This window comes from Anguilla rostrata, chromosome 1 (assembly GCF_018555375.3).
Source record: "Anguilla rostrata isolate EN2019 chromosome 1, ASM1855537v3, whole genome shotgun sequence".
Classification (NCBI taxonomy): Eukaryota; Metazoa; Chordata; class Actinopteri; order Anguilliformes; family Anguillidae; genus Anguilla; species Anguilla rostrata.
Window position 1 is genome coordinate 46,343,963 of NC_057933.1, and position 20,470 is coordinate 46,364,432.

Here is a 20,470-nt window from a genome sequence, read left to right on the forward strand (position 1 = left end):
CTCTTAATTATTTAATCAGCTCATCTTGGTCTCAATCATGTCTTGATCTGACATTTGTATAAGCTACAGCTGCGGACTATAAGTGTATCCTAAAAATCTTACTGTGCTCAAGTAGAGTAGAGTGAACCAGCATAGTCTATACAGCTGTCATAAAACTAAAACTAAGGTAATTGTATTGAACAAAAACCAGCTTGCAGTCTAGTCCTCCAGGACCGGAGTTATGAACCCTTGATTTAGAAGCAGAGGGACAGAAACAATATTTCACCTGTATTAGATGTGCACTGCAGCAGTCATTGTCTGGGACACCCTTGGAAGGTGGGCTGTGTGCCAATTGCACAGATACATACTACTGGATAAATAATAAAGGAGAGTCTTTATCGAAGGACGAGACATAGGAGGTTGGGATTCAACTGTAAGTAGAGCTAAAGGGTATGCTCACTTTTGCACATGAGCAACACAGGAACCTGACCCTGCTCTGATCTGACCCTTCTCTGGGCTCAGTCTAATCACTGGACGAATCCAGCTGTTTCCAACTGTTGTAGTGTGGAAAGGTGGATCGCACTCTATAGATGTTTTCATAACGAAACTGATTAGATAATTTATTGACCATGTCAGCAGACGATTATACAAAACACGGCCTTTGACCTTCCTCGCTGTCAAAACATGAAAATCGTCAGCTGAAAATGTTTTGTCTGTCTGATGACATGGCAAATACATACTCTATTTCGTTATGAAATCATCTCAAGTGCGACCCATATTTTCTGTGTTACTTTAAGTCTTGGACAACGCACCAACTAAGTCAGAGCGCAGTGTGAAATCTCTATGTGAATGCAGAACAGCTGTTTTATTTAGCCATTCTTAGATAGCATGTGAATGTGCTATACCTCCATCTTGTATGCCAGAAACATGCATCAACTTGCTTACTTTTTTATTAAGCAGAGACTGTGAGTCTTCAGCTGCAGATGATTCAGATGATTAAGACTAGTCTACATTTTGCGCATGAAATTTCTGATTCGTTTACAGCAGCCCACCAAATACTTCACCTGTGTCACGTGTCACCTACCATAATCGATACCAACGAGCCATTATTATTATTCATTTTAAGTTATTAATCAGTCAATACTGATACAGAGCCGATATTATTGAACATCCAAACTATTACCTAGGTAGTGACATAATGATAATAAATATAAATGACAGTGTCTGCTCCTGTGCAATAAAGTTTTAATCCATTAACAGATGCATTACTCATTAATTGTGCTTGGAGCGGTTCATATGAAGCTGGGCAGTCAGAGGCCACATGCTTGTCAGTGGACCACTGCTCCCCTTTCACTGTTCCGTCACTGGCTTTTCTCTGAAAAGGACACTCATACATTTTTTTTTTAATTGCAATGTTAATTTTTGAGAGTACAAGAAAGTTTTTACAGGTATAGGTCATTATTTTGGTGCACAAGTGATCTGAGTTTTGCGATCAATCTTTGCTTTGCCTTTGCTTCACTAAGATCGTTAATGGGTCACACAAGTAGATTTTAACAATAGTTAGGATGTCTTATGTGGATGAAAGCTGTTAATGGTTTTCATCTACTGATATTTATGAATTTGCTGAATAGCTGCATTCATAATTCCTAGTGAGTTTGGAGTGCATTGAGTTCCCGAATTTCACATCTGGCTCTGCAAATTTAAATGGATTAAACGGATCAGTGAGTGTGACTGTTTCAAGTTGTTGTACCTTTAAAAATGTAATTAAGGAAAACATCTTTTGATTTATTTGATTTATTTATTGAAACAAGCACTGGTATGCCAAGTTGGTATGTGCCAGTTTGCTTGTGGTTCTATTTGTGAAGCTGGGAAAGAATTCAGCGCTGAATATTTCTCATGGCATCGTTTAGACCGGGACGTTTGGCTGACAGCTCCAGGAGCTGTCGGTTGATTGGCTGCGAGGCCAGCTGGCATTCTGGATGCGTGCGCTCAATTGGACAGCTGCTGTACCGGCTTGGCTGGATCCACCTAGGCAAGGCGGAGTAAGCAGATTGCCAAGCAGATTGTTTTGTGTCCAGGGGCCCCGTATAGCATCCTCTGTTTGTATGCAGAACAAGCTGCTAAAAGAATGCCTACAGAGACATATCATTACAGCAAATCTCCAGTTATATCACCCTTGGCTCACACAAGACCGACGCATGCATACAATCAAAATGGCATTTCATTAAAGGTACATTTAGCAGGTGTTCTTATTCAGAGAAACTAAAAAAATAAAGTCGTAAGTAAGGCTAGATGTACGTCATTATGGATCGCGAAATTGAGTTGCAGCCGAAACTAAAGGAAATGTCATTTTTATAACGATGCTACAATAAACACATGGTCGCGCACATGCTCTGGAGAGAAGTGGATTAATTAATACAAAGCTAAATTAACACAAAGCTCATCCGGTCCAGGATGGCAACAGTTTTCAGTGCCAAGGAGCGATGGGGCGTTTGAGGAACTGTGGTGTTCTTGCTAACACCATCAACGCTGTGTATTGCGGCACATTTGCATCTCTTTAAAAAACGGCTGATCTTGGATGCTCTTCTCCAACTCCAGGGAGCACACCTTCCAGCTGTCCCCAGACCTGACGCCCAGGAAAGTGTCCCAGCTCCCTTTCAACAAGGCGGCCAGTTCCCACTACCATGGCATAGAGTAGGTACCGCTCTCACTGACAGGTGTTTATGTCACTTTTTAAAGAAGTTTTTACCATCTTTCTGTGGGGAGTTTTATCATTTCTGACGATGTAGCCTCAGCTCCTGACACTGTCACAAGACCGTTGCATTAATGAGACTAGTTTCCTGCAATCTGATTGGCTCGTGAAAGATTTCTCCATTGTTATGTCAGTGGTTCAGTTCGCATTGGGTTTGGTCATGTTGAACACCTTTATGGATTGAGCCCAGAAATGTGTTATTTCCTGATGTTTCCTGTATGTTTCTTGACACTTGTGGTAGAGTCCTGATATTGTACTTAAATTTCAGAGCATTATGTTAGTTGTTATTGCCTTGAAGCTGATTGAGTATGTGTGCTAAAAAAGCTTGCATACACAGTTGCCACTTGACCTTTCGTTCAAAAATCCATTACCTGATGAAGGTCAGGATGACCGAAACATTGCATGTATAATTAAATAAATTTGTTTCTGAGTGTGGAGTTGTGCATGACCCCACTTATTAAAAAAATCCATTACCCACCATCTTAGAATTTCCTGCAAACCTATTACTATAGGAGACATTTTTCATTTAAAAACTTTTTAACCCTTTGAATTTGGCATGGATCTACACTACTTGGCCAAAAGTATGTGAACACCTGACATCCAACATCTCATCCAAAATTATGGGCATTAATATGGAGTTGGTCCACCCTTTGCTGCTATAACAACCTCCACTCTTCTGGGCAGGCTTTATACTACATGTTGGAGTATTGTTGCAGGGATTTGCTTCCATTCAGCCAAAAAAGCATTAGCATGAGGTCCGGCACTGATTGAGCAATTAGGCCCGGCTCACTGTTGGCTTTCCAATTGATCCCAAAGCCAAGTTGTTGGATGGGGTTGAGGTCAGGGCTCTGTGTAAGCCAGTCAAGTTCTTCCACACTGATCTCAATAAACCATTTCTATATGGACCTCGCTGTGTGCCCTGGGGCATTGTCGTGCTGAAAGAGGAAAGGACCTTCTCCAAACTGTTGCCACGAAGTTGGAAGCACATAATCATCTAGAATGTCATTGGATTAAGATTTGCCTTCACTGGAAATAAGAGGCCTATCCCAAACCATGAAACACAGCCCCAAACCAAGGAGTTTCCATATACTTTTGGTCGTATAGTGTAGTTCAGACTGAAGTAGGTCATTCGTTGCATATGGCTAGTGTAGGGTGGGGATGCTTAGGACATTTTAGTTCCTTCAGGTTACCCGCTGTCATCAGGGAAACACTTCTCTTGTTGGTTCTAGGTCCCCTAAAGTACAGAAAGGAAAAGTCACTGATGTGCACAAAAAGCTAACTTGTCTTGCATAGATAGATACATAGTGTATTACTCACCCATCTCCCCGCCCCATTAGATTCTGCCTGGATGAACAGAAGGCTTTGGACCGTGACCGGGGCTTTGTGAAACTACAGAGCCGCCTCATTCGCTACGAGACCCACACCACCTGCTCCAAGGATCCCTGCCCCACCCCTTTCGCCCTCAGCCCTGCCCCCTCTCCAGCTGTGCTCTCCGAGCCGGGCAGCGTCCCAGACGGAGAGGCACTCCTTGCGGATATGAGGGGGGAGCCTCGCAGGCTCAAGCGCCAGTCCTGGGACACTGACAGCATCTACCCGCCCAAAAGGTAAAGCTCAAATCCCAGTACAGGAAAACTGACAGTGTCTGTTTGCTGAAGAGGTACAGATCAAACCCCAGTACAGGGACACTTTATCGAGCATGCTCAGTAGAGGGCCAAGTGGTCTCCCAAGATCTCCAAAGATTGCCTCTGATGGTTGAGGGGGGTGAAGCGGGGTTTTGAATGTGTCTTTTGAGTGCTCATTAAGCTTGCGGTGCAGGCTCCGCACTAACGCGACGCCCCCTGCTCCGTGCCCCCGACCCCCCTGCCGCCCCCCCCCTCGTTTCCTCTCATTAATCTTCTCATTACCCCCATGGACTCATCAGAGACATCAGAGAAACCGCTGATGTTTCTAATTAGAATTTGAGACGGTACTAACCAAATCACCCAGATCCTCCGCAAATTGAACATAAAAGCGGAATTACAGTGGAATCAAATTAAGGAGTGCAAATTTAAACCACCCCTCAGACCAGCTTCTGTCTGGACATTAAGCCACTCCTAATGACAGTAAGTGAGAGATAAGGTTCTCACAATGTCTCTCACATTCTTGAAAGATTCTTGAAAGACATACCTGCAGTTGAAGAGCCTAGTCATGGGCGTGAGGTTGTCAAATTTTGAAAAAGAACAAAACTAATCTCACCTAAATGCTGGTCCTCTGGATGCGCCTAAGGAGAAGAATTAAAATACCATATAGCAAAAATTTGTCTGCAGAAATACTTGTTGGACAGGGTGGCAGGGCCTGAGACTAACAGCCTCCCAACATTCCAGGGAAGTTAAAAAAATGTGTTTCGAACAAACAGAAATAATCTCCGGGACGCCTTCAGGATGAAAGGGGAAATGGTTTTTTTTTTCATACTCAGATTGAGCCAAATTAGCACCCACCCCCTCTTACTAGCCAATAGTTGACACTCTGGTTGACACTGACAGACAGTACACGAGAGAAACACAAACATGATAATATCAACAAAATTAATTCCCATGGAGCTGGCTAACCTTCCATGTACAGCAGCTGTCATTACTAGCTCAATGCAACATGAAGAGAGCAAGTCTGTTTCATGACTTTCCTTTTGCCTTTGGTGTCTGATTGTCAATGAGCATCATATTTAGTGGTCGAGCTAGCTAATGGAATGCTGCATCTTTGGGACGGGGGACATTTCAAGATCTGCACTAACCTAATTCACTTGCGTTCTGATAAAAATGACTGTTTTTGACATAATACGCCAAATCACAATAATAGCACAATATTTATGTAGTTCATAATTGTATGATGACACTTGTAACAGAAGTGAGATTGAACAGCAGGATTAGCAGGATTAAATTAATTGAACTGCAAATAATGTTTTGGCGTTCTGATCAAAACCAATTTAGGCCACAAAGGCTATTAGTATTAAAAAACCATAGGAGCGATTTCTATTTTAAATTACATGCTGAGCAAGCTAGCTAGAACTAGACATCTCGCTTTCGACTTCTGATTCAAATTAAGTGCTTCCTCTTTGAATCCTGCAATGCTGCAAATGGCTGTGTGCCATAAATATGATGCTCAATAAACAAGGCAAATATCAGACACTGGAGAGGGAACTGTAGGAAGTAGGGATGCAAATGCATTCATGCGAACAGCTTGCATGATATGTTGAATAGTGGTGCTGTTTGACAGTGAAGAATCACAAGCATTAGCCCACTAACAAAAGACTTCACAGTAGCTCAAAAGTATTCTGAAAGGTAGCACAGCCTACTACAGTAACACAAGCAGGAAAACAGCCTCATTGCCGTTGACGTTTGACACTACTTTTTTCTTCTTGATTTGGCTCTGTACTTCACAATTTTAGATTTGTAATCAGAGGTTAAAGATTCGGAGCTTTTATTAAAGCGTATTTTGGTTTCACCATGTAACAAAAATCACTGTGCTCATCTTTGTTTGGTGAATTAAAACCACTAAAGCTTGCTAAATGAAAAAAATGAAATGCTTCGCACTCAAAAGTAGATTTTTCCAAACTTTTAACGTTCCCATAATACTGCCTTTAATTTTTTACAAATGCAGTGTAGGCATCTTGCACAAATGTTTTGGCTATGCCCTCTGACCTTGAGTGTGCAGGCTAAAAGCTTGTGCCATTCCACCATCTTAAAGCAAGGTAGATCCAGCTGCGATCAATTAAAGCTGCTGGCTAATCCGTGTGAGACAATTAGGCATCACGGTTATTGCAGACAGAACAATCACAGTGAGGACTAGTAAAGAGATAAATGTGGCCATGAGTTGCCACAGCAGAGGACATCAGGCAAGGCCATTTATAAATCTGAGTGGCTGCCCATGGACACTGTCACCCCTCATAAACGCAGTAGTACTTGGGTTACACACAATGCAACAACATCGATAGTGAACATACTGGAGCGCAGAACTCCACAAGCTATAACCACAGATGGCACACGACGGATCGCCACACGTCTGTAGGACAGAAGAAGAGTCCATATCCAAAAGGCAATAGAAGAGGAGTGAGCTCTGGACACATGTTTGTATATCCAGAAGTCCTCCCTTTTAGTAGTTTTTTTTATTTTTTAAATCACCTCCCCTGCAGGCTGGCGTTACTTTTTCTGCCCCCGTGTATGAAAGATCTTTAATGCTGTGATTCTGTTCTATAAAGTACCTTGCCACAGGTGAGGTGATATCGTATCGCATTATAGAAGATTTATGTTCCCTCAGATGCACGTTTAGAGGGCGTATGGTTTTGCCTATATACAACTTAGGGCAGGGATATCTCCGCATATAAATTACACCTTTTGTACGAAACGTTATACAAGACTTGATTTTATAAATACGTGTTTGAGGACAAGCAAAACTATTTCTCTTAACCTTGTTGCTACAAGATGTGCAGCTCATGCAAGTAAAGCAACCATGTATGAAAGTCTTCCCTTTCTTTATATCTGACTTTAATAACATTTTTCCAAGTTACTAGCTCATTTATAAGTGAATAGATCTGTTTAGAGAAGCATCTGAGGACAAAATATGCCAGTGTTTATTTACAATTGATCTAATGTGGATTGAGTTATTAATTATTGTAAGTCAAGACATATTTAATTGAAAATGGCTTTTTCTCATTTTTCTCGGTTTTATTAACAGATCAATTCTGTTGACAGATTGACTCACTCTGATTGTTTGACATTTTCTTCTGCAGTGTCACAGATACAGCAAAGTCTATGCTAAGTCTATACAACTGACTAAGTGGTAACCCTTAATGGGTGGTCACCATCTGCTGACAAAATAGTGTTTTGTCAGTAGGTTTTCTATATACAGCATTGCTCAATGAATTGCCTTTTGTTGTGACTAAGACATCCAAGAAGTGAATGGCTTCTGAGCTCTTCTCAACCGTAAAGTAAATAGATGGTAATTTAGAATTAATGTAATTTACAAATTCCCACAGTTTAGTGTCTTAGTGTCTGGCAGAGGGGTCTGGAAGAGACTTTGTTGCCTGTTTGAGGAGGTTGATGCTGTGTAGACTGAGGATTCACTGGATTCAGGTTCAGCTGGCTAGAGTCCCTTCGTTCCGGTGTTTTTTCCCCCCTGGAATTCGGGTGTAGATGTTTTCTTCCTTGTAACACCTCGTGCCATGCTTGAACTTATTCAGCGTGAACTTTAGTGGGCGCTGGATGTTCTCATGTTATCTCTGCTGTAGTATAATTACGTGTCCTTTTCATGTTTTCTTGATGGTCAGGGTCTCTTGGTTAGAGTGACTAATAACAAACAGCTTTCAACAGCGGTATGCATATTTTCTCACTGGATATGCTTTATTTACTCATGAGCACTTCAAACAAATTGGGGTAAAAATGGTTAAACTTATTATTAAGAAAGTCTAAACAGAATCTACCGTCACATGGTCTGTTATTTATTAAGTGTCCCCTGGACACATTCTAAGTGCCCCTATGTGCCAAGATAGCCCAGTTTGAGAACTAGAGCTCTAAAATGCCTAATTTTTGCAGTCACATGCATATGAGTTTGTGTCTGCGCTTTGCGAGCAAATGGCGGGAGGCAGATTGTTTATTGATTCTTCATGAGACTTTTAGGCCGCTGTTAGTTCTGCTCGGGCAGCTAAGGGCAGCGGGTAGAGGGTCATTTGAGATGGACGGCTCTGCTGAGGCCTGTAAATGAATAATCCACTTCTCTGCCTCTGACCCTGCCTGCCTAATGTTGAATGCAGGTTTTCACCTTGAAAATCCAGAAAGGGGGAGAGAGAGAGAGAGCAAGGGGAAGAGATAGAGGGAGTGTGTGTATATATACACAGTGTAGTCCAAGTATTTGGATAGTGCCGGCATTTTGTTGTTCTGGGTCTGTGCTCCAGCACTTTGGATTTGAAATTAATATGAGGTAGAGTGCAGACTGTCAGCATTAATTTGTGGGTACTTGCTTCCATATCAGGTGAACCATGTAGGAATTACTGCTATTTTTATACATAGTCCCTCCATTTTTGGAGACTAAAAGTTCTTGGACAATTAGCTGCACTCAATTGTTTTTTGACTGACCATGTGTTGTTGTATCATTAGTTCTGCACAAGAAAGCTAACAAACGGTCTAGAGTTGTTTGATTCTAGGTGTGGCATTTGCATTTGGAGTTTCATTTACATTTGTTGCCATTGTCTCTCAACATAAAGACCAAAGAAGTGTCAATGCCAGTAGAGTAGAGACATAGCCAAAATATTGGGTGTGTTGAAATAAATGGTTACATTGTTAAGCAAGAATGCATTGGTGAGCTCAGCAATAGCAAACCACTTGGCAGACCATTGTAATGAATGACTGAAGAATACTTTCAGTTGTGAAGGAAAACCCCCATTCATCTGTTGAAAAGATGTAAAATACTGTAGGCACAGATGTGTCAAAGACTAAAATAAAGAGAAGACTACATCACCATAACCTTTGAGGGTTCAAAATGCCACTAGTAACCTTCAAGAACAGAACAGTCAGGTTAGAATTTGTTAAAAAGTTCATACAAAAAACTGGTGCGTTAAGGAACGAACTTGTATGGACAGATGAGATGAGTAATAGCCTGTACCAAAGTGATGGAGAGAGTAAAGTGTGGAGAAAGAAAGGAACTGCTCATAATCCAAAGCATACCACCTCATCTGAAAATGATCATGGTGTTATGGCTTGGGCATGTATGGCTGCCACTGGAACTGGCTCACATGTCTTTATTGGTGTTGTGACTGCTGACAGCAGTAGCAGGATGAATTCTGAAGTGTACAGAAACATCAACTCAGATACAACCAAATGCCTAAAATCTCATCGGAGGGAGCTTCCCGTTGCAGCAGAACAGTGACCTCAAAAAGTGGAGTGTTCTTTGCTGGCCAAGTCAATCACCCAACCTGAATCCAACTGAACATGTGTTTCACTTGCTGAAGACAAGACTGAAGGAAAAAATCCCCCAAGACAAACTAGACCCAAAGATGGCTGCAGTACAGGCATGGCAGAGCATCACCAGGGAAGATTACCAGCGTTTGGTGATGTCTATGGGTCTCAGACTTCAGGCAGTCTTTGAGTGCAAAGGATTTGTAACCAAGTACTAAATATGATGACTTTAAGGTTATGTTAATTCGTCAAATTAATTTTGGTCCAATGAAAAGGAGGTGCTTAAAAAGACCTGTGATTCCTTTAGGGATATGGGTGTAAATATTCTTAAATGAACTCTGAAAGTCTGAACTTTAACCTTGTATGCATTGTTTCATTTCAAATCCATGTGCTCAAGTATAGAGCTAGGACAACAAAAATAGTTTCACTGACCAAATGCTTACGAACTGCACTGTATACATACTCCTTTATACTCTCATACAGAGATTGGCCAGCAGATTGGCTGTGGCAGTGCAATTTGGTTACACTTTAATATACCAGAGCTTTACTGCAAAGTAATACCCATTGTATATTTTGGTTTCTGATACACTTCATCGAGCGCAGTGAAACAAAATGTACGTCTGTGTGTGGTTTTCTAGATTTGTGCGAAAAGAAGTACTCGATAAGAATAATTCATTTTAACTTGTATCATTTCAGTGAACACCCAGGATAATACAATATTTATGGTGCCATTTTATCAAAATAACTTCATGTATTTTTTAGCTTCAGTCTTGTTAATAATGCCTTTGCCCTGTCTGCACTTGGCTGCAGTGTGCCTCTATATGGGTGCATGAACTCAACTCAGAAATGAAACTGCAGGTTTTTGATGACTCTTCCTGATAGTGGTGGAAACCAAGATGGCAGTTGGGGAGGATGAAGATTTCCGCGGTGGCACGCGTGTGTGGTCGCGGTGTTGTTAATGCCGTCGAAGGGCCCTGACCGCTTCCCTCCTCAGGTTGTGCAAGTCGGAGAGCAGCGAGTCCCTGGGCTCCCAGTGCAGCGGCAGCAGTGGGACCCACCCGGCCTTGCGGGCCTTAAGACAGCAGCGCCCCAGCTCCCAGTCCCACTCCGCGGGCCCCAGACGTGCCCCTGTGGCCCCCTCGGCCCCCAAGCAACCGGCCACCCAGGGCTTGCCTCAAGCCCCCTCCGGGGACCAGGCCGGCAAGGAGTCCCGCTCGCAGAAGCATTCTAGGGTGAGCAGTCCTGCGCTGAGTAAGACGCCAAGCCACACAGCAGCATCTGTTAATTTCTTTTTTGAGTTACCACTATTTCCATTCTTACTCATGTGGTCCATGCTTTTTAAGTTCTTTAATAGCATGATAATATGGGTTGGGAATGCTCATAGTCTTATTGCGGCTGATGCATTTCAGCATTGTTTGGACAGCTTGTCTCAAAGAAATGACCAAGGTCCCATCCTTGAAGCAACATTGTAAACGTGCTAGGATTCATTGTTCATTGGTAGTCACATGACCTTCTCTCAACAGTAAGTTAAGGCAAATATGTTTTTGATTCAAAGCTAACTTGAAAGACACTGAAGTACTTTTAGCCCTGCTTTTCTACTGCAGTAGGGAGAAACCTGCCTTTATTCATTTGGATTTGGAAAATAAATTAAATTGGACCTGCTGTCAAAATGCTTTATCCTTCATGACTAAATAAAGGGTTCTTAAAAGGGTTCTTGGTTTTCCTTCATAAGCTTAATTGAGGTTAATCAAAAGTAGTCAGTCTGTGAAGTTGTGAATCGTTGAAAATGTTTTGCCTGAAAAAAATTGAACCTATGAGTTTTGTAATTGGTAATCTCAACCACCACTAATCCCAACAACAGAATCCAACAAGAATAACGTGATTAGCTACATCTTAAAAATGAGTGTTTATGATAAAGATAAAGGTTTAATTCTGCCTGCTTAACGTAACCAAAGATACAGAGTAACATTATAGTTTTGTTGTTTTCTTTCTCATTGTTTAAAAAAAAAAAGTTTTTCCAGTTTACTGAGGGGGAAACACTTTTTAATGTGTGAAAAGGCGCCGGTTTCGTTTAGTGAGTCACCTGCTTTGTTTCAGATGCTGAAAGAGGTTGTGGCGAAAACGTTGAAGCACCATGGGATCACAGGTGAACACAGCAGCTTCGGTGCCTGCAGCCAGAGGCTTTACGAAATATCAAAGTTCTATCTCAAGGTACGTTCTGGCATCCCCCTTTTAAATGTACAAAAGGTGCAACGAGATCCCACGAGACTGCAACAGGAAAGCCCTGAGCAGTGCCAATCAAGTTAGGGCCTCTGTGCAGTGTGTGACCTTCCAGTTGTTAGCATTGTGGTAATGCTAACTTACGAAGTGACTCATTGTGAGGAAACCAATAACAAAACCAACACAGCAGACAACAGTCCATTCAGACAACAGCTCATTGACTGAGCGCAGACCTTGGCTGTCTACAACGGTTCCGTTTCCTGTTTTTTTCCCCGTGTTTGTTGTGTGGTAAACAGGATTTGAAAACTTCCAGAGGTCTTCATGAGGAAATGAAAAAAGCCGCCAGCAGCAATGCGAAGCAGGTAACTGCCGTTTCATCACGTAGCAAAATGCACAAACGGTGATAGTAGTTTTGACAGAATAGCCCTATTTCAGATAACGGACCAGATAACAAACCTCACAATAACTGTCGAAATTAGTTTTTTTTTTTTTTTTTTTTTTTTTTAATGAACACTTAGAAAAAATGTTTTTATCTACGTCATCTGCAGTGTTCTCAGAGTGAGTTTCAGTATTGACTGGCAGCTGCTTGGTTCAGAATTAACCGTATGAGTACAACCAGATTTGTATCAAAAGACTTATATCCGTACAGCGTTTGATTGTGCGTAGTAGGTCATCTTTGTATTTTGTTTTTTCAAATTCCTGACAGGTTATTGATTGGGTTCTGGAAAAGGCCTCTGCGAAGTGAGGGAGGGGGGTCGTCTGCAGCGCATGGTCACTGGTGTCCAATGGGTTTCTTGGGCTCTGGGACCATGTGGTCTCGTCACCATGGCAACCATTGCAGTACGTGCAAGTGTTTGTTTTTTTGTTTTAATATATATTTTATTCTGTTTATACATTTATCTGCAGTTTATGTATCTTGGCTTCTGGACAGGCAGACTTTTTGAAAGCTGAGATAAAGAGAACTGTTATGAATAGTCTGCTTTTAATAGATTAAATCATGGCTGGAGTGAGAAAATGCAGGCAGGGTCGAAGCATTAACTGGAGGAGTACTCAATGCATTATTTCTACTTTTATGACTTATAACTTTTTGTACATAGTAGGTTCTCAGGGATATCCTTCGAGTAAATATGTCATGTTCTATTTCTGTGATTGTCTGAAATGTTTTTGTATCTATTTTTTTAAATGTTGTCATTAAAGTGTTTGTTTAAAATAATTAATTTAAGAGTCCTGGAATACGCTTGCTGGAATTAGGCAGACAAAGTATTATGTATATTTTAGAGTCTGTTTTATCGGTTTTTATGTTTTATTTTATTATAAGGCCCAATACCTATTTTTCTAGTAAATTATATGGTATTCAATATGTAGAACAAAGTACAATGAAGGCATTTTAAAGTTACTTGTCCTAAAAGTGTGACATAAAAATTAGATGGATTTACCCTGCTTTTTCTACTTAAATGCCCCGTCCTTCATCTTGATAATGTGATGCTTTACTCGAAGTAAATGCAAAAAGAAAAGAACATATATATATATATATATATATATACACACACACACACACACACATACTACATGGCCAAAAGTATGTGGACACCTCAACATCACAGGTGTCATCGCTTGTTGAACATTTTGCACACTTCATATTTTTTACAGACGCCTACATTTTTGGAAAGATATAGCAGCAGCATTCCAATGCAGCTTGCGCATGGACTCTCACATTTCTTACATCACAAAACCAGAATACAGAATAAAAAGTGGAATTTGTATTATTTTCAGTTGTAATGTTTATAGTTATGTGTGGTAGACAAAAAATTGAACAATTTTATGACCAAACATTTGCATTACAAAAAGTAAACCTCACTTGTCAGGCTCATGGCCTCACGGTACTCTGACTGACCGGGTTAATGCTCTGATGTCAGGTAGGTACACCCAACACCAGCAGTCAGTTACTTTTTTGGAATCATGATTTTGAAGGATTCCAATCAGAGGTGGAGATTCAAGCCAACTCTACTACTACTGGACTGTAACACTGCTCTGGCTGAAATGTGCTAGCACTGTCTGATTGCAGGATTAGTTCACGGTTTATTATGTAGTTTACAGAAATGGTGATGGTGTCTCAGGTAGACAGGAAAAGGAAGAATATGGAAGAATATATCTGGATCCTCTTAGGAACATGCAGGTTACTATATACAATAGCCCAAACAGTCTCAGTTCCTCAGAGGACAAAGAAGTGCCTTGTTTATATATAGCCCTTAAAAATAAATTAGAGATATAAATCAGTTCTGAGATGAATCAGGATTTGTCTAATTAATTGGGATAGTGCCCACAACAATGTAAGCAACTGAACACCTAACTGTGAATTGGCAACAGATGTTTTGAGGGGTAAAAAGTGCTTTTGTTGTTCTATTATCACTAAAATGCTGCCAGCAACACTTCTGTCTTCAGTGCCCTAAAGCTGATTAGTCTCAAGAGATGTTAAATGCGGGACTAGTGTTCAATTATCAGCTCCTTCAAACCTCATCAATGGAGAGCTCTGTTGGAACAAAACCAGAAATACTCAGGGGTGCGCCGGGACCGGCCGCAAGAAATAGCTGCTGATAAGTGCTGAAATGAAGCCAAAGGCACATGCAGAATTCACCTTCAAATAATGTGAGTGTGGAGTTCTAATTGTGCCAGAGTGCAAAGTGGTAAAGATTCATGTGCGAAGTCTCCAGTTTTGATTCAACCCTGGAGTATTTGGGTTCGTCTATAACTGTTGGGTTGCTGCAAGAAATTGTCCCGACACACACCTGCTAGCTCCTTATGTATTTATTTGCGATTGATTATCCAAATGTTGTACCTTATAGGATTTCACAGGTTGTAAAGACTAACCACATGGTCAGCTCCTAGGTTACTTCTGCCCTCCATTTTTCTTAACTACAAGAGGTTCTGGTTGTAACATGATTTTTAAGTGCTATATCACTGTGCAAAACATTAAATGCCACAATATTGTCCTTGTTCACATTTCTTAATGTATTTTAAGATACATACTGTGTAAAGGTTGTCTCCTTGTCTTTGAAGTTGATATATTCAATGTGAAGAGTAATGAGCTGGCTATCTGATGGATCTGTTAGAATATGTAGTGATTGTTTTATGCAATGATGTGATTCCTTCCTAATGCCCTTTAAAGCCATGCCAAGTTGCCAACATTACATTAGTCTTGTGCAATGCCCTTAACCTTCACATTGGAGCAATTGCACATTGGTGATTTAAACCCTGCTGCTTCCGCAAGTAAGCTACTCAATCATCCATTGCATCGTCCTAAAGTTTCTCAATTGCGCAAACTTAATTCATTGATCCCTGCAGTCAGTGATGAAATTCCACAGGCGAGGTTGCCTCCGTCGGACTTCACGGTCATGTTTCCGTAATGTACGCAATTACAGGGAGGGCGTCCAACTGTGAAATAAGCAACACGGTGGCTGTTCTGTAATGTGAAAAGGAAACGGCTACACCAATCTGTTTATTCCTTGCGCAGGTTCCAAGTCTTTAGAAACCTGAAGAAGATTGCATTGTCATTCTAGTCTGCGTTTAATGTCAAAGCAGCGGTATGTAATTTGCGATGATTAAACGGCATCCGAGTATCCCGGGGGCTGTTTTCCAAATTAAAAGTACGTGCGATCTCGCGTTTATTCCTCATTATTATCTTGGTGAAAAACATGATGACAGCTGGGTGCATGTTTGTGGGATGACATCTCGACCCCTGTCTTTCATCCCGTGGTTCACCCGGTCCCACTCTGCGCAGGATAGGCAGACTTGGCAGCAGAAGCGTTCTTGTTCAACACAAGACCATTGTCCTCTCCGCGGGCACTGGGCACCACGGTATTGTGGGAACCGTGGGTTGTGCTGTAGAGATGTGGGACTCGAATGCTGAACACATGCTTCGTTTTGTACTTTTATCACGTTGGGAAAAGACTTTCATACTGTGGATTATCCGGATTAATAATTTAGCGGAAGAGCGACTTGTCAGAACATGTTCCATTTTATTTGTTTATTTATTTTGGTGAATAAGCAGAAAGTTTGGCTTACGATCATGACTAATGCCCTATAGTAGGCTATTTCCAACATGCATATACTGTACTAGATTGAAAATGCTTCCGGCAAATGTCAACCTTCAAATTTGCAGTAGATTATAGCTCGGTCTCTCCATCAAAATTCAACCAGGATTTAGGTGTTTTACTGATTTATGGTTACAATTTTCCTCATACTTCAAGCAGTTTTTGTGTATTAAACTGAATAAAACAAAATTGTAGACATGGTATAATGCATAGTTTAACAGAAACAGGAGTCAAAAGATGTTCCAAAATGGCTGCCAGTTTGGGGGGGGTTAACACTTATCTGACCGTATGTAAGATAGAATGCAAAGAACCCTAGATGAGTACAATTTTGCACAAAATATGAATGTAGTACATATGAATATTAGATTAAGAATGACACATTGACAAATAAAGCATAGTGATGTAATGTTGATATGTGTGCCAAATCATCATCCTTATGGAACTCCTTTATGGTTAAAAAAAAATTCTTAATCCTGATAATGGTCCCTATCTTGATGCAATACCCTCTTTGGACACGGACAAGAGGGCGACATTTCACGACTATAAACTATAGGAAAAATAATCTTGCACATCCCAAAACAATTATATGTTAAAAATCTTTGTGTGTTTCTTTATTTGTTTTTAAACAGGGCAGTAGTTTGCAACAGTGTGGGTTTTTTATGTTGGAACACTGAACCAGAGCAGTGAACTTCGGTGGCCAGACTATATTACATTCACGTAGACATAACAGTATAAAATTTAATTCATCATTTTAACATGAAGGAGTTATGTAAAGGTGATATCCAAATCCACCACTTAGCTGTGTATAACATAACATAACATAACATAATTATGAGAGCAGGCCATTCAGCCCAACAGTACTCACCATTTTCCTGATTAAATTAGTGCTCTGATTACATACAGACTAGATAGTATCTAACACCGTATGAAGCCTAGTCTTGAAAATCTCCAGAGTTTCTGCCTCTACTACGTGACCTGGCAGGCGATTCCACATATTGACTACTCTCTGTGTGAAGAAATTCTTCCTAATGTCTGTATGGAATTTACATTGTGCTAATTTTCATTTGTCACCTTGTTCTACTAACAGAACTCAACCTGAAGTTTGCCTTTTGCTAATTTCCACTATTTCATGGAGATATATACCATTACCTGAAGTAATGGTATATATCTCCATGAAAATAATGAAGAATAAGGCTGAAAAAATGCCCATGTGATTTTCCTCAGTTGAAGATGTTTAACCAGTATTCATTTATAACCATTATTTTGCAAAGATTACTTGTTTTTGAAGTACGAATAACTTATTTTGGTTGCCCTTGTAAGCTTACAAAAAGTAGGAGATTCTTATCCCTATTTTTCCCAGAGATGGAGACATCTGAAAATGATGCCTCGGTGAAAGGCAGCCATTTTGGATGATCATTGATAATTTGTTTCTCAATAACTATTTGGTATCTGGAGCTCCCGCTTCAGTCTTTACAGATAGGCAAGGAATATGCATATTAAAAATGAAGGGTTTCTGAGGAACAGTCCTTTGATACGGTTCCATATAACAACAGTGTGCTTAAAGATATTCATAAGAACATGCTATCTTGCATCGATTGGTTTCCAGCTTTCTGATAACTTAAATTGTGATATCAATCCACGATCTCACATGCCTCTGCTCTGCTGGTGTGTTCATTTAGGCTGCATATTTCATAGGACGCATACCTAAATGCAAGTCTTTGCATCTGGCCTGATTTTCTGCAAATGAGACTTCCCACCTTGCCAAGCCATTTTCCCTCCAGCAGAACTTAGCCTATGTTTTTGGGTGAAAGCATAATGTGACTTGCATAGGCTGATCTGTCATTTCTCAACGATATGGGAACTTTTTCCCTATGTGTAATGGGCCGTTACGAAGGCCCATTACGTGCAGATGATGCATGGGCAAATTCAAGGTCCTGCCGTCTACAGTACAGGAAGCACACACTTTCAAGCTGGAAATTGCCAGAAAATTGACTTGTATAAACCGAGGACTTTACATCGTCTTCTCTTTCTGTGTTATAACCTCTGGAATGTCCCCTTGAGAACATCTGAAACCCATGTAAAAATCTGTCTCCAAAAGACTCCAATTTCAGTTTTCATCTTAGATTACCAGCTATGTCTAGGCCGCATGTGAAAAAGCAGGGTGGTTGCAGATGGTGTGGGATTCGCTACACTCGATCCTATCAATAAGTAGATCTGCGACATATGAAAGACAAAATGCTTTCAAAACATTCAAAACTAAGAAAAGTACTTAAGCTACAAAAGGCCAGCACTATTATAAAAATAGCACAGAACTTCTGGCAAGCAACAGAAGTCTCATGTTTGAATTTTATAATGACTGTCACTGCTTTACCTCACAGCTTCATATTCATTCCATGCCATTCCATCATTCCTTCTCTCTAGTTTTTTTACTACTGTTTCAAGTATGACCCCTCATTAAATTTTAGGGATTGTCCATTAGGGCTGTCACTTTTTCCAAGAAACGTCCTCAAACAATGTAACCATTTGATATTAAAAAATGTGATATTTACCTATAATTAAATGTGAACACTGTCAAACAGTATCCACACTTTACCTGAGCTGTTATGGGCAATTGTATTTTTCCACGGCTAATGCACATATAGATAATCAGGAGAAAATGCAGTTATCTCTGTTTAGTCACAGGCACCTCCGGTTCTTATCTCATACTGCTGGATACAACTCGTCAGAGTTTAAAAGTGGACCCTCAGATTGCTAGTTGCAATGTGATATCTGAACTCCATTTTGCAAATTCTGAAAATGAATGTGTCCTCCAGTTGAATCTTCCTGTGAACTGCATGGAATCCAAACACTTTGGGGCGATATAGCTCAGGAGGTAAGACCGATTGTCTGGCAGTCGGAGGGTTGCCGGTTCAAACCCCGCCCTGGGCATGTCGAAGTGTCCTTGAGCAAGACACCTAACCCCTAACCTCTAACTGCTCTGGCGAATGAGAGGCATCAATTGTAAAGCGCTTTGGATAAAAGCGCTATATAAATGCAGTCCATTTACCATTTACTTTGCAAACAAGAATTCTTAGATATTCTTGAAAGATAACCTGCTTCATGATTGGTGGTTGGTTCAGAGTTGGTTGGCTCATTTTGTAAACAACTAGCTACTCTAGAGGAAGAAATTTGTCATGGCAATGAGATTAGGCAAGTAGGGAAAAAAACAGAAAGCCTGCAAATTTAAATATTACGCTGTTAACATTTTCTCACAATAAATTTCTCATCTGAATTAAACAAGTTTTTTTTACATTGGATTTATGAAGGAACTGTGAAATTATTCTGAAAGCCCTATTGTCTGCGTGATATGCAAAGATGCCACAGCACATTCTCCAAAACATAAAAACGCATGTATATGACTTTAAAGGGGAACGGTACCCACAAATCTGAATTTTGTTTTGGTCTGTTTTGTCTGAATTATTTGTATGACCTATATTTCATGGTTCAAAACCAAATTCTCTGCCTTATCTGCAAAAGACCATTTCACGTTTTGGAGGTCATTGAGATGTGACATCTCTTGTTAGCATTTAAAGGGAAACTATTGTACTTTATACATCCCTCCACTGTTGGAAGGGTTAAAAAATGCATCTAACTTGTGGTTGTCAGGATCTTATTATGAGTCACTTCTGAAGGTTTTTATAAAAATGGAAGATAGATATCTTGTAGATAGGTATGTTGTTGAATTTAGAGTGAAGTTGCCCTTTAATTTTAACGATAGGCAGTACCTAAAGTAAAGTCTCAAAATAAAACAAACTACAGCAGTGCAACTTGGGGCCAAGGTCAATCTCCTAGTGTGGATGTGGAACTCCAACAGAGACTCCCTCGATGTTTTGTGTCCAGAAGCCCCGTCACCATGGGAGTGTGCAGCTGGCACTTCAAAGGAACAGGTTTAATAACAATGAAAAGGTGCTAATTCAGTGCAACCATTTCAATTAAGATCATCGGATCTGTTGGCAGGGTACAGCATAGCAGTGTAGTATAATGGCTGGGGAACCTGCAGTTGCAAGTTTGATTCCTGGGTAGGACATTGCCATTGTACCATTGAGCAAGGTATTTAAACTGAATTGCTTCAGTAATCATCCAGCTGTTTAAATAGGTATCCAGAAAAGTTTATCTGGATAAAAACGTCCGATAAATGCTTGTAATGTATTGGCACATACGTTAATCAGTCTCCTCCCAAGCCTCAAGGATGATGCACAAGAAGAATTTTCGGGCTCTGTTCATTTTAGGCAAGCATGCTTTTATGAGAAATGCTTTAGTTTCTATGCTAGGCCCAATGAAAGAGTATCTCTTATAGCTCTGTTGTTTAGCAATATTGTTGTAATGAATGGTAATGACGGTTGCAATGACTAAAAACAAGAATATAAATTATTTATGAGGACCTTTGAGACTTTTGCCTCTGAAAAGGGATTGATAATCATATAATTCAGCAAAAGGTACAGTGGTTTTACAGCTTATCGGTTGTA

At 40.4% G+C, this 20,470-nt stretch overlaps 1 protein-coding gene across 2 annotated transcripts in view; it reads left to right on the forward strand.

The window, feature by feature from the left end:
• Window positions 1–13,087, forward strand: part of mtbp (MDM2 binding protein) — a 36,379-nt gene extending 23,292 nt beyond the window's left edge. For both annotated transcript variants that reach the window (XM_064338397.1, XM_064338386.1), the window contains 6 exons: window positions 2,578–2,673; window positions 4,069–4,335; window positions 10,649–10,886; window positions 11,752–11,865; window positions 12,171–12,236; window positions 12,581–13,087. In XM_064338397.1, the coding sequence (XP_064194467.1) occupies window positions 2,578–2,673; window positions 4,069–4,335; window positions 10,649–10,886; window positions 11,752–11,865; window positions 12,171–12,236; window positions 12,581–12,619 (820 nt within the window). In that variant the 3' untranslated portion in view covers window positions 12,620–13,087. The remainder of the gene's footprint in view (window positions 1–2,577; window positions 2,674–4,068; window positions 4,336–10,648; window positions 10,887–11,751; window positions 11,866–12,170; window positions 12,237–12,580) is intronic.
• Window positions 13,088–20,470: the final 7,383 nt, after the last annotated feature.